At 34.8% G+C, this 15,752-nt stretch overlaps 1 protein-coding gene across 6 annotated transcripts in view; it reads right to left on the bottom strand.

Moving 5' to 3' along the window:
* Positions 1-1,638: 1,638 nt before the first annotated feature.
* LOC135219885 (very long chain fatty acid elongase 7-like) overlaps positions 1,639-15,752 on the bottom strand; it is a 185,431-nt gene continuing 171,317 nt past the window's right edge. For 5 of the 6 annotated variants that reach the window (XM_064257034.1, XM_064257036.1, XM_064257035.1 and 2 more), the window contains exons 6-9: positions 8,473-8,578; positions 6,265-6,437; positions 3,561-3,683; positions 1,640-2,396 (exon numbers count right to left, since the gene is read on the bottom strand). In XM_064257034.1, the coding sequence (XP_064113104.1) occupies positions 2,238-2,396; positions 3,561-3,683; positions 6,265-6,437; positions 8,473-8,578 (561 nt within the window). In that variant the 3' untranslated portion in view covers positions 1,640-2,237. Of the gene's footprint in view, positions 2,397-3,560; positions 3,684-6,264; positions 6,438-8,472; positions 8,579-15,752 lie in introns of all 6 variants that reach the window. The other variant, XM_064257037.1, reaches the window with a different exon arrangement.

The raw sequence follows: 15,752 nt of genomic DNA, 5'->3' as shown, positions 1-15,752 counted from the left end.
TGGATCCATTGGTTATTCAGCAGCGGGACCAACGGCTTTACGTGACTTCCGAACCACGTCGAGAGAGAACTATCACCAGAAATACACATCTCTCATCCCTCAGTGGAATGCCCGAGGATCGGACTCGCGGCCACAGAGGTGGCACGCCAACACCATACCGACCACGCCACTGAGGCGCTTCTTATGCATTTAGCTTATTGGTTTAAACCTTTGCAACCAACTGATTTTTTTACAACAAAAGTGAAAATCTCGACACCACGTGTTCCGTGGAAGAAGCTGGGGAAGAGAGCAGCTAAAATTGACAAAATTAGAAACCAAATATCAGTCTTCTTTCTTCTGATAAGTCTTTCCTCGTCTTGTTCAGCAGTGCTTATGAGTTTTTCCCATGATTACAGTTGTAGGATTAGGAATTACCGACCCAAATCACAAATGAAACACATATTAGGCATATATATATATTTGATAACTAAAACTCAGTAAAAACGTGGAACTTAAACAGTAAGGCAAAAATTTACAGCTATTGCGTGATTCTTCCTGCTTGGAATAATGGACACAGTAAGAAGAAAGATTTGAACTCTCTCGGATCTGCATTTTACATCTCGTGTGGAACAGAAATTCCCGAAAGCCATTTTGCATTGAAGTGGCATTCTCTTACTATCCCAGACTAAAGTCATGGAAGTACATAAAAAAACATAAACAGCTAATCTAAGAGAAAGATAGTCATATATTACAAAAAAAAAAAATTAAATACCGTGCCTTATATATATATATATATATATATATATATATATATATATATATATATATATATATATATATATATATATATATATATATATATATTTATATATATATATATATATATATATATATATATCACAGACACGATACTGCAATATTCCATTTATGTGCTAATGTGTTTCTTTGTAAGTTACTTAATAATAAGCAAACTTCAACTAACGTAGTCAAAGGCATTACAAGGCACAAGCTTAGCAGTGTAAGGGGGCGGTCCTCTGACCCCCGTAATATATGAACCAGGGCGCCCTACTTGCCCCTGGTGCTTGCAAAAGGCACTAGAGCCTAGGAAACTTTGCTTTATCTTAACGCAACCTGTTGCCAACGGCGGAGGGATGATTTTGTAACTTGTTGCTTGATGACATTCGTTTAACATTCCTTTATTTGATTCCATATATATATACCATATATAATATTATATAGATATATATATATATATATATATATATATATATAATATATACATATATATGAATTTTAGCAGAAAATAATCTTTGTACTTCCTTTATTCAATTCAACACCTAGAAGATCTTTTTATTAATGTTTACCTGAATTCCAACTTTCTTAAAAACGAACACGCAAGCAAATAGCTTATGATACAAAAAAAATGCTTAATGGACAATGATCAAGAGAGAGAGAGAGAGAGGAGAGAGACGAGAGAGAGAGAGAGAGAGAGAGAGAAGGCATCTTGTGGCTATGAACAGGCACCAAATACGGATGAGATGATTGTGTACAAAAGCAGTAAGAATCTCATTGGCAGCTAATATATATATATATATATATATATATATATATATATATATATATTATATATAGATATATATATATATATAATATATATATTATATATATACAAAACTTTCAGTTATAGCAGAATTGCTTTTAACCTCCATAACTAATATATCCATAGCAGTAGTACTCTGTTTGTCTATGAAACTGGATTGCATGCAATCAATAAACTTGCAAGGCATATTTATAGCAATTACCCGAAAAATGCTAACCGTCCATAATTCTAGAAAAGGTCGGCATCGATAAACTATGAAGAACCTTGGAATGGAAACTGTAGAAAGACTTAAACAGTAGGAATACTGGATGCGTATAAGTGTTATAGATCATTTCCATGATATCATAAAAGCGAAAACTCCATTATAACTAACATGCTTTTAAAGCACTCTGTAAAGAGGCCAACATTTTTACAAAGTCTTGTTTTTTTCTGTATTTGTTCCATCCGCATTCTAATCATTTGACTTTATACATTAATATCCTTAAAATTAAGACAGGCCTTGTATATGACTAATATGTACAAATTCTCTACGTTTACGATTCAAGAGAATCAAAGCCCAAATAATATCATGAAAATGTGTTTTTTTTTTCTCTCTTTTTTTTTGTGGGGGGGGGGGGGGGGTCGCATCAGTGGGCTGAGCATTGCACAGTGGTGCCATCTATGTTTGAGCTCTGTACTTCAGCGAAGTTCCCTCGCCGAAGCCGTTGGCCAACTTCACTCCGGTTTCGTCGCAACTTCCGTTGGGGAGCTTCGTTCCGATGCCGTTGGACGCTCCAGCAGATGTCCCGATTTCCAGACCCTTGGATTTTGCAGCTCCCTGGAAAAAAAAAAAAACGCTATTAATCTCCTAAGATCAGAATACACCGAACAAAGAAGACTTTTCTGCTGGGTAAAAGATACCTTTTAAAAAACTGAGCACTGAGGAATCAATACAGTTTTGAGATTTTCGAAAACAATCCTTTAATACAGATATGCCCACTCGAAAGGTCACCAAGCAACTGACCTCTAGCGGAATGGTTTCAAAGTTCAGCAGGGTACGAAGGCTCTACATGTTTGATAGGTGTACAGTATATGTATTAAATGTGACTGGTATGAAGGTTCTGTTACAACAGAATTCCATCCAATAAAAGGAGCACATAAAAACGCCGAGATATAGAAAGTAAGTAATATATTTCAGAGACTGCTGTCTCCCTCTTCAATACTTACCTGAAGTGAGAGACAGCACTCTCTGAAATATAGTACTTACTTTGTATATTTTGGCGTTTTTATTTGCTCCTTTTTATTAGAGGGTATTACATGTCAATATACTTTAGAATTAACAATGAATAAACATGCCATTTGATCTTCAAAGAAGTATTCACTACTGACCTGCAGTGTTCAGCATTTGAATTTTTCAGCTATATATCAATGCATGAGTGCTACCATGCTATATCAAGTTTTGTCATAATGATACGAGCACATATGGTGCATATGTTAACAAATTCAGGATCTAATTAACGAAGAGATTACAAAAATACGAAAAAACACAGCCGGGAAAAAATACAAAGCTTCTTTGACATTAAAATACCTAATGTATTACAAGAGTTAAAATATATATGTTTCAAACTTGGATTCCAATAATCCATTCCGACAACTCAGGCTTTAATATCTAAGTACTGAATCGATCACAAGTATAAAGTACTATTAGCCTTGAATATTTGAAAGCTCATTATTAAAAAATTTTGATTCCAACACTGGAGACAATGCATAAATGATTTACCATCTAGCAACGAAAAACTCCCACGAACCAAGCAAGGAAACAGATTTTACTACATAATGTGGAATCATGTCAAAAAGACCTACATCTCAAATGAGCATTGATAAAAAAAATTCCGATTTTGTAAGAAAACTTAAAACAGAAATAGGAGAAAAGTATAACAGGAAGAATTCATTGAAATTTTTTTTAATACTTCCTTTTATCACTTTTCCTTTTAAGACTTACTTTCTTTAGTCCCTTCCTGTAGGCCTTGATGTAGAAGTCAGCGAAGAGGACGAAGAACATGACAGCCACTCCCCCGACCCACGTCACGAGGATCTTAGGGACGGCGCAGTCGATGTAGACGAGCTGTGGCAGTGAAGAGAAAGGATAGGAAAAGGTTAACTTTAAAGGAAGGTGAGAAGATCGGAAGGACTGGTATTCAAAGGGAGGAAAAAAGGATTAATGATTACAGAGATGAGGAAAGATCCAAGAGGATTAACATTCAAAGGGCGGAGAAGAGGATAAACGATTACAGAGATGAGGAAAGATCCAAAAGGATTAACATTCAAAGGGTAGAGAAGAGGATTAATGATTACAGAGATGAGGAAAGATTCAAAAGGATTAACATTCAAAGGGAGGAGAAAAGGAATAATAATCACAGAGGTGAAAAAAAATCCAAAAGGATTATATATATATATATATATATATATATATATATATATATATATATATATATATATATATATATATATATATATATATATATATATGATGGCGTTACTTTTCCAGACAATATATCTACTTACATCACATCAGGTGTTAAAAGAACTCAACCTCTCTCTCTCTCTCTCTCAAAACAGCTTTTGCATCGCGTGATAAAAGATCTTAGACCAATAAAAAAAAACATCTCGTGTCGTTCTGAACGAAAGAAATAAAAACATCGAGACTAGAGACAAGAAAAAAAATTTAAAAATAAAAAATAAAAAAGAACATATCCTTAAGGAAGGTTAAGCAGCGGAAAATGTGAGAAGAGTCCTGCAAAAAAAAAAAAATTATAATAACACTGCTTGCAGACTTGGCAGGCGCTTGTGACTTTCTTTTTTCAAGCAACGAGAATATTAAGAGAAAGTAAATTTGTTGTTCGGACATCGTGCTTTCGTATATACGCAGCAAGCGAATGCTTTTGTGTCTATGGATATACTTTGGAGTATATTTCGTTATACATACGCGTTTGGTATTTAATATTCGGCTCAGGATACACAGATAATATCTAATTATTGACGAAGGACTCTTACTGAAGAATATTAGAATTAATATATATATAGTATAATATATATATATATATATATATCTATATATATATATATATATATATATATATAGTTTTACTCTAAAATAATAAGTAAAAGTCCTACTCATTCCGTCTTAACTTGCGCTACCAGTTTTAAGAATCTAAGAGAGAGAGAGAGAGAGAGAGAGAGAGAGAGAGAGAGCAATGATGATGTCACTCAACCAACGGAAAAGTCAACATACCTCGAAGATAAAACTTCAAACTCGACCTAAATTTTACTATTTTCTCCAGTTCCTCGCAAGGGCGGATTTAAGGGGTGGGGATAGGATACCTAGTCACGTGCCCCCTAGCGCCAGCGCCCCCTGCCCCCCGCCCCCATGGATATGAATAATAGAACCTTGATTTCTTTTGATAAATCATTATCAGAAGCAAAAACTTGCTTAGTTAATGGTTATTTCAACAACAGCAACATCTAATACTACTACCATGTGTATATTACATATATGAATACTGATACATATGTACCGTATGTGTGTACATGTTACATATGTATATGATAATCATAAGTCCACCTCCGAGCACAATGAAAGATTTCTACATCCGCCAATAGTTCCTCGAACACTCTTTGACATATTTACATAAGACATGATAGACGGACATACCAAGACAAGAGGGAAAGTGGACTGTGATTTCATAAAACCTGAAATCCGACTCTAGCAAACAGAGAAAGTAAAAGACTTGAAAAAAAAATAACAGAAAAATTTACATTGCGTCAAGTCGAATGGGTATGTGTAAACCCCTTAGAGTTATTCAAGAACTTTGAAATCCGGTTCACGATAATTTCACCCACGTTGATAATGCAGTCGGTGGGGAATGGGGCTGGCTGGTGCCCGTGAACATTCTTGGGTCACGTGTTTTAGGTCAGCTCGCTGGGTACCACCTACTGGTACAACCAGCTGTTCTTATGTACCAGCAACTATTTGGGGTCAAGCAAAAGGAAGGGCATGGAGCAATAGCGACCTGATCCCTTGAAGAAGACTTGCTGGCAATCCAGTTTAGACTGGATTCTTCTGTCAGCAATCGCTCCAGAGAGAGAGAGAGAGAGAGAGAGAGAGAGAGAGGAGGAGAGAGAGAGAGAGAATATTGCTCCCTGGATCCCCTAAAGAAGACTTGCTGGCAATCCAGTATAGACTGGATTCTTCTGTCAGCAATCGCTCCAGAGAGAGAGAGAGAGAGAGAGAGAGAGAGAGAGAGAGAGAGAGAGAGATATTGCTCCCTGATCCCCTGAAGAAGACTTGCTGGCAATCCAGTTTAGACTGGATTCTTCTGTCAGCAATCGCTCCAGAGAGAGAGAGAGAGAGAGAGAGAGAGAGAGAGAGAGAGAGAGAGAGATATTGCTCCCTGATCCCCTGAAGAAGACTTGCTGGCAATCCAGTATAGACTGGATTCTTCTGTCAGCAATCGCTCCAGAGAGAGAGAGAGAGAGAGAGAGAGAGAGAGAGAGAGAGAGAGAGAGAGAGATATTGCTCCCTGATCCCCTGAAGAAGACTTGCTGGCAATCCAGTATAGACTGGATTCTTCTGTCAGCAATCGCTCCAGAGAGAGAGAGAGAGAGAGAGAGAGAGAGAGATAGAGAGAGATTGGATAAACACTTACTACGGCAGCGTGGAAGAAGACGACGGTAAATTGAAGCATCTGCAGAGTGGTCAAGTACTTCTTCCACCACAGGAATGGACGGACGCGAGGTCCCATGGCGGCCAGGAGGTAGTAGGCGTACATGACGGTGTGCACGAAGGCGTTAAGGAAGCCCATGAGGGTGCTGTGTCCTCCTGCAGAAGGAAAAAAAAATTAGTCGATCAACGAAATTTCGTAAACAATAGACGAACAACAAGATGGAATCTCAAGTGTGCTATGGCATTTGTTAACATTGGCCCCAATATATCTTTTATTTTTTTATTTTTCTCAGGAGCAAAGGCCAAACAGACAAACAACCTAGTGGCCTTTTTGTAGCCCAGGTCTGAAGTAACCAAGAAAATGAATTTTTTTTTTTTCACTACCTCTTTATTCTACTCCTTTTCATCGCCTTTTAACCTCAGGACTTTTGAATGAACGAAAAAGGCGTCAAAGTTAGTTTGAGAGGAGAGAGAGCGGAGAGAATAGAAGGTCCGAGAGGAGAGAGAGAGAGAGAGCAGAGGAGTCTAGTTAAGCTGAAAAGGACAGATTTAAATTATGCTAAAACAGCAGAAAAAAAAAAACATTTAAAACTTCAAGAACACACCATGAAGGACATAAAAATAGATAAATAAATTAATTAATTTATTAATAAAAATAAATAAATAGTAAAAAATAACTACGAATTACTGCAAAATTTTCACTACGTCAAGAGAATGACTGTAAAAGCTGTAGAAAAATAACTAAAAACAAAAAACTGCTGAAACAATTACTGTAAAATGTTCTAAGTTCAAGAAAATTACTGTAAAACTAAATAAAATAATGAAAAAAAATACTGTGAAATACTACATAACTTTCTCAAGGTTAAGAAAATTACTGCATAAAAAGTGTAAAAAATAACTTTAAAATTAGTGGGAAAATTACATAAAAACTTTCTTTAAGTCAGGAAAATTACTTTAAAAACTGTAAAAAATAACTAAAAATTACTGTAAAACTTTCTCTAGGTCAAGAAAATTACTGTAAAACTGTAAAAAAATACTGAAAAAATGACTGTAAAACTTTTTTTTTTACTGTATAACTTTCTGTAAGTCAAGAAAATTACTGTAAAATTAACCGTGAAAAATAACTCGCTGAAAATTACTTTAGGACTTTTTTTTAGGTCAAGAATATTATTGTAAAAATAACTGTAAAAGTACTTTCAAACTTTCTTTCGGAAAAGGAAATTGTTGTACACTTCCTCGGGCTTAATTTTGGTCTATAATCTCTCTCTCTATCTCTGTCTCTCTCTCTATCGCAACACTCCACAACTTTTGACTGAGACCAAGATTTACTTCGATAATGATCGAATACAAGAGAGAGAGAGAGAGAGAGAGAGAGAGAGAGAGAGAGAGCTGCATCACGACATTCATCAATCAATCCTGATCAAACCAGATTTATCAAAGAAAGTCTTACTTTTGGAGAGAGAGAGAGAGGGGGAGAGATTTTTGCCCAAGTATGGAACATGGTGTGAAATGGATATCTTATGAAGAAAGCGGTTGTCAATTATTGCAAAAATGTTAAGGAAAGTTGGTTATTTTTTAAAAGACTCTTATAACCAAAAGGTTTTTTTAAAAAAAAAAAAGTACTTTCACTGACTCATGAAATGTTAAGATTGAAAAAAAAAGTTTTCATTCAGGAAAAGAAACGAAATTAAAATTACGAATGAATTAAAAAAGACTATAAAAGATAAAACTGATAAATCGTTAATAAAAATTAAAAAAGTATATATTAATGGATACTACGAAATATATAATAAAATATGAACGAAAGTATTGAACTATAACGATTAGAAGTATCATAATTTCTCTTTAAGAAATATTTTCATATAATTTTAGATTTAAAAAAAGGGACAAAAAGTTAAAGACAAAAAATTAATAAGCGAAAAGCAGTTGTTGACAATTTCATTCAATTAAAAAAAATTCGTTTGCGTACATATAAACTTTAAACGAATTTAGACCAACATCTAGAATACAAAAATAAGTGAATAAAAATAACGCAAAAAAATAAAATAAATAAATAAATACAAAAAAAGCAGCTGATACACATTCCACTTAATAACATAACAGAATAAAGACTGATATACCATGTAGGGCACACACACACACACACCAAATTTGAAAAAAAAATTCTTAAAAAAAATTTTGGCGTCCTTACCAGGTTGGTATCGGATGCCGTACCACATGCTGATGGGCATGAGGGCATGGTGGGAGACGTGAAGAAGGGAAATGTGTTCGTACTTCTTGTGCAGGATGAAGAAGATCTGGAAGAATGAAAATAAAAATAAAATCAAACCCGATGACAATAAGGGTAATATTTGATAATTAATTAGTCCTCTCTATTACGCATGCGATCATATGCTTACAAAATGCGTAAACAGACGCACACATTCCTATATATATATATATATATATATATATATATATATATATATATATATATATATATATATATATATATATATATATAGAAAGTAAGTACTATATTTCAGAGACTGCTGTCTCTCTCTTCAGTAAGTAATGAATGAAAAAGTTGCAGAAGGGGTGGCATTTATGCCAAGAGATCCATCCACAGGTAGCACGTTTTTCTAAGCCTCCCCCCCCCCCACACACACAGATAATTCTTCTTTAATCTTCTTAAGCGTTGGTTGAAATATAGTAGCGCTTATTTTCTATATTTTGGCGTTTTTATGGGCTCCTTTTAATTAGATGGAATTCTGTTGTAACAGAACATTTTTACCAGTCATATATAAATATACATATATATATATATATATTATATATATAGATATATATATATATATATATATATATAGTATACACATACATATATATATATATATATATATATATATATATATATATATATATATATATACACATACATATATATATATATATATATATATATATATATATATATATATATATATATATATTATACTACAAACTTCATGACAGATATGAAAGTTAGCACAACCAGATGAATATGAGGGAAATAATATGAAAATTCAAAACAAATTCGAGACGGTGAATTTAACTTTTACTATGTTTTGTTTCCACTGAATCCTCCCACATTTTTCTCATTCACTAAATCACTGATCGTGCAAATCTATTTTTTTCGTTTTTTCCTTGATGTAAAACATTAATTTTTTTGTTTAGTGGTGAACTGGCAGTTTCATTACCACTTGTATGTGACTCTACTCTTCAACTTCTAAAATTTTGGATTTAGCAAGTTTACATATGCTGCGTTATTTACAAATTTTGCTTTTCCTAAATGAAAATTCTAGCTGATTTTATATTTCTCTTCCGAAAAAATATATTCTCAATTGATATTTTTTCTCTCGAAAGGAAAGTAGCTATATATCTCAGTTGACATTTTCTCACTTTATAAATCATATTACTTTTACTTTTCTTCACTTTTCTATAACAAATTTACCGGTCTTTTACGTCTCCATGAAAAATGTTTGTTATATTATTTCAGGTTTTAATGGCTTTCTATATTCAGTTCTCGTCATCTTTCACATTTGACCTCAGGGATAAAAATCACTTCATTTAGTTTCTCTGGGTTTAAAAATCTTCGATACAGTAAATATTAAAGCAATCTAAAATTGCTTTACGAAATACCAGCCATTAAAAAATCTTGCAATTGAAAATTTGAAAGTAAAAACGTGGATATGAAGTTCAAATATTCCTCATGAAAATGTGGGGTATAAACAGTTTCGTAAGACGGCATCTCTCTGCGGATAATCTTTACCAAATTACAAAATTACAGCTGCACATATTTTACATTTTGTACTTTCAGTGCACTGTAACTGGTCCTCCTGTTATAGTCAGCCGTTTTTCGTCCTCTTTATCGTTATATTCATATCTGAAAATATATAAGTTCTTGAATATTTCTTTACTCTTAAGCTCTTTCGACTAAGTGCATACTATTGCAAACGTCTATATAATCAGTAACACTACCGGAAGATAGCAGCAACTCTGTAACACCTTCCTGTACCCTGTATCCTACAAAACACATAAAAAGATTTCTGTATCAGTCAGTTTTTTTCTCTGAGTCCTGTCTGTCCTCCAGAACTGCGAAAGTATTTTCTCTCCACATGACACTTAATAAACCAGCCCCTTTGACAGCTTTCATTTAAAATAAATGAGTTTATAACCCATTTAAAAGTCACCCCTATCCCCCCACCAGCGGCCCCCCCCCCCCCCCCCCCCTCAAAAAAAAAAAAAAGCAAAAAAAAAAACCCCACAAACTCGCTCACAATAGGTCAAAATGCCCAGCTGAAGGTGAGTTTTTTTTTTTTTCTTATGCAGATTTCAAATTCCTGCTTTGTGCCGAAAGTCCGTCTGTGTCACACTCGGGAGGAAATTGGTCAGATGACCTTCGTCCATCCGTGGTCATAGCGCCCTGGTTATGGGGGCCTGGGCAAGGTGTTGGCGGGGGGGATGGTGGGGGGGGGGGGGTATTTTAAGCTGGGTATTTTAAGCTGGTATTTCAGCCAGAGTGAAAGTGGGATGTCATCAAAATCCAGAAGAAGGTCGACGCGAAATTTAATCCAGTGTCCACCTAAAGCGAAATGCTTGGACTGGTTCGGGTACTGACCATGGGCACGGTTTTTGGATTTTCTCGGTGTCGCAATTTTGAAAAAATAGTGGCGACTGTTTGGATAACTTCATAACATATTTAAGAAATACAAAATTTTTTATTCTATACCATGTACATACATGCATGTTTATCTATATAGTATATATATAATATCTAATATATACTATATATATATATATATAACTATATTTATATATAGATATATATATATATAGTATATATATATAGATAGTTATATATATATGATATATATATATATATATATATATATATATATATATATATTATATATATATATATCTAATATAATATATATATATATATGGATATATATATAAATATATATATATATATATATATATGTAGAATATATATATATTGATATATATATATATATCTATATATATATATATATATATATATATATATATGTATATATATATATATATATATATATATACGTATAGATATATATATACGTATATATATATATATATATATATATATATATATATATATATATATATATATAATATATATGTTATGAACCACTGTTGGGTTAATCAGGTTCTTTAAAAAATAAGTATGAAAAAATAAATGAAAAAAAAAATTAAAAAAATTCTAGGACTGAAAATCTGGCAGCAATTGAGACAGTCAAAGGAGGACGAAACAAGTAATACGAACAGAGACCTTAAGACTAATTTCTTATATATAAAATGTACAATGTTTGAATTAAATATTTACATAAAGGCACCAGTGGCAAATCAAAAACCACTTAAGCAAAAATAACCACATTTAATCTGAATATTATCAGAAAAGGCAAATATCAAAAAGGCAAATATCGAACAATCAGTATAACAATCATTAACAAAATGAATGAGTCAGTACCTCAAATAACCAAAATTAAACATTCCATGCAAGCAGGGGAAAAATAATTACTTTTACATACAGGATCTGTATAATGCAATCACAATTAATACAGTAACCTTAATACGAGCAGTTATCAAATAGTTAGCAAGTTACAACTATAGAAACAAATTAATAATGGACCATAAATCAAAAGCAGGGTTAACAAATTATGCCACACAAAAACACTGTATCCATTTCCTGATACTTTACACATTAACATTGAAACCCTGGAGAAACCTTACGGCACAAAAGCCTTCTACAGTAAATGCTGCAGGACACGCATACCCAAAAAAATTGTGGCAACTTGCAGAGATAACACCCGAGGAGCCAATAAGAAATACCTCCTGAGAAATTTATCCAGCCGAAGCTATACACCCAACACAGACGAAGCTGCCCTTCAGGAGAACACAGACGAAGCTGTACACACAACGCAGACGAAACTGCCCTTCATGAGAACAGACGAAGCTGCAACTCTGAAGCCGTGCTCTCAACATAAACGCAGACGAAGCTGCTAACCCAGACAAAAACTGGCTGTGCCGAACATCTTTATGCTCGTCCTTAACCCTGCAGGTCCTGAGTCTTAACCAAATAGCCATTAAGGACTCCAACCGTGACTGCAAGGAACCCCCATGCTGCTTACAACCTGCTCAGGTCTCTGTACCTTACTGACTGAAGCAGTCAGACACGGGCTGTCGGACGTTACCTTACCTCCACCTCTTACTACTAACAAGAGGTGAACGACCCTCACGAGGAAACAACCCGAAACAACCGTTTCGATCGTCCGAGACAAAAACAATACAAGAGGTGCTTAACACCCTTACACCTCATCACCCTTAAGAAAAAAAAAATGAATATTTTTTTTTTTTTTTATCCTGTAATTACTCTCTCCTCCAATGTCGCCGCAAAACAGCCAAACCATACAGAACTGATCCTGGCACAAGGTCGCCAAATGTTATGAAACCACTGTTGGGTTAATCAGGTTCTTTTAAAAAATAAGTATGAAAAAATAAATGAAAAAAAAAAAATTCTCAGGACTGAAAAATCTGGCAGCAATTGAGACAGTCAAAGGAGGACGAAACAAGTAATACGAAACAGAGACCTTAAGACTAATTATTATATATAAAATGTACAATTGTTTGAATTAAATATTTACATAAAGGCACCAGTGGCAAATCAAAAACCATTAAGCAAAAATAACCACATTTAATCTGAATATTATCAGAAAAGGCAAATATCAAAAAGGCAAATATCGAACAATCAGTATAACAATCATTAACAAAAGAATGAATGAGTCAGTACCTCAAATAACCAAATTAAACATTCCATGCAAGCAGGGGGAAAAATAATTAACTTTACATACAGGATCTGTATAATGCAATCACAATTAATACAGTAACTTAATACGAGCAGTTATCAAATAGTTAGCAAGTTACAACTATAGAAAACAAATTAATAATGGACCATAAAAATCAAAAGCAGGTTAACAAATTATGCCACAAAACACTGTATCCATTTCCTGATTACTTTAACACAGTTAACATTGAAAACCCTGGAGAACCTTACGGCACAAAAAGCCTTCTACAGTAAATGCTGCAGGACACTGCATACCCAAAAAATGTGGCAACTTGCAGAGATAACACCCGAGGAGCCAATAGAATACCTCCTGAAGAAATTTATCCAGCCGAAGCTATCAACCCAACACAGACGAAGCTGCCCTTCGGAGAACACAGACGAAGCTGTACACACAACGCAGACGAAACTGCCCTTCATGAGACAGACGAAGCTGCAACTCTGAAGCCGTGCTCCTCAACATAACGCAGACGAAGCTGCTACCCAGACAAAAACTGGCTGTGCCGAACATCTTTATGCTCGTCCTAACCCTGCAGGTCCTGAGTCTTAACCAAATAGCCATTAAGGACTCCAACCGTGACTGCAAGGAACCCCCATGCTGCTTACAACCTGCTCAGGTCTCTGTACCTTACTGACTGAAGCAGTCAGACACGGGCTGTCGGGACGTTACCTTACCTCCAACCTCTTCTACTAATAAACAAGAGGTGAAACGACCCTCACGAGGAAAGCAACCCGAAACAACCGTTTCGATCGTCCGAGACAAAAAACAATACAAGAGGTGCTTAACACCCTTACAATATATATATATATAGTTACGTGTAGATATGTATGTAAAACGATATATACACATCAGATACAGAATACAGACACTGGTACGTATATACTACCATTGCAAAACCCTCAACGGACTAGACTTGGAAGTAGAAATAAAATGAAATTAAAAAAAGTGATTCCCCGATCATGATCCATGTTACCAAATGGGCTGACTCACTCGCTTTGCTTTCAGCCACGGAAGACTTCGAAAAGGCACGCGACGAAACTCGTGTCCGTCTTACCCTGCCCTACGGCGTTGCCTTGATTTCTTTGCGTTGGTCCAAACTAGTCTATGGTCTTGGGGCATGGGCATGTTTTTACGAGGGTAAATGTACCTGGCCATCTCTCTCTCTCTCTCTCTCTCTCTCTCTCTCTCTCTCTCTCTCTCTCTCTCTCTATTCCATTGAACCCAATGGCATTGATCGCAGACACTTGTCTTTTCATCAAGACTGTAAGCAGAAATATAGACATACACAAAGTCTTAATAGGAATAGGAATGAATATATATATATATATATATATATATATATATATATATATGTATATATATATATATATCTTAAATTCACCGCAGAAAGGAAAGTGACCTTGACAATGCAGAAAATACTACGAAAGTACTTATCAAAGTCCGTTTCACTTCTTTTCTACTATGGATTTAAGGATGTTCTCAGTACGTGTTCCTTCGGGCTACATTGGGTGTGTATATATATATATATATATATATATATATCATATATACATATATATATATATATATATATATATATATATATTATATATGTATATGCCTTATTTTCTAGTGGCTATGCTACCTGTCTCTCTAAACAAAAAACCTAATTTCATTACATTTTTTGTGAAGTATCCTTAAGCTTCTTCTGGCGCTAGAATGATCGTAATACGCCGATGTTTTTCTTTATGCACAGTTCAGGGAGAAGTCGTTTCAGCACAAGTAATTATCTTTGCTCTACCACTCAGTTCTTTGGCGATAATGCATTTCGATGAACGAAGCTACGTTACTGCTCCTAACAAAAACGCGTCTCTCACCTGGAGTTGTGGTTTCACTTCTCGTTCTTACATTCGAACTTCTGCCTCAGTCACCAAAGGCAAGATGGAACGATCAAGGGAGCCGTTGCAAAATCTTTACCTATACTACTACTACTACTACTACTACTACTACTACTACTACTACTACTACTACTACAGCTTCAACTGGTATTTGTCTCATTCTTAACTCTCCTACTGTTATTCTTGATTCTCCTGCTCCTTTTATTCATCATTCTCCTTCTCTCTCTCTCTCTCTCTCTCTCTCTCTCTCTCTCTCTCTGCGCACATACATCTATAAAAAGATATTCACAGAAGAACAAAGGGAACACAGTCGCTTTTATCAAACGGCACAGACCACATTCACGAAAATTTCCACTCGCCAATCGATACGATTTTGACCGAGATTTTCATAAAGTCAAGAAGCTTCGTAGAAATAGGCCTAAATCATTACAATTCATGAATGTGTTTTTCAAGGACTTCTACTGACCTTGATGCACACACACCCAACCACGTCCGCAAAAAAAAAAAAAAAAAGACGAACCTTGCGTTTCCTAAAACAAGATTCACTTATTCCGTCATTGAGGTGGCGTAGCCAAGTATCTAACTGATAATTTCACAATACTGTACAGCGAAATGCAGCAGGGTGGCCGATACCTATCTGTGCCTTTTGACGACCACCAGACGCTGCTGGGTCAACTATAATAGCAGAGACA

This window comes from Macrobrachium nipponense, chromosome 1, assembly GCF_015104395.2.
Source record: "Macrobrachium nipponense isolate FS-2020 chromosome 1, ASM1510439v2, whole genome shotgun sequence".
Classification (NCBI taxonomy): domain Eukaryota; kingdom Metazoa; phylum Arthropoda; class Malacostraca; order Decapoda; family Palaemonidae; genus Macrobrachium; species Macrobrachium nipponense.
The sequence above is the reverse complement of the archived record's forward strand: the minus strand, read 5'-3'. Positions and strand labels throughout refer to the sequence as shown.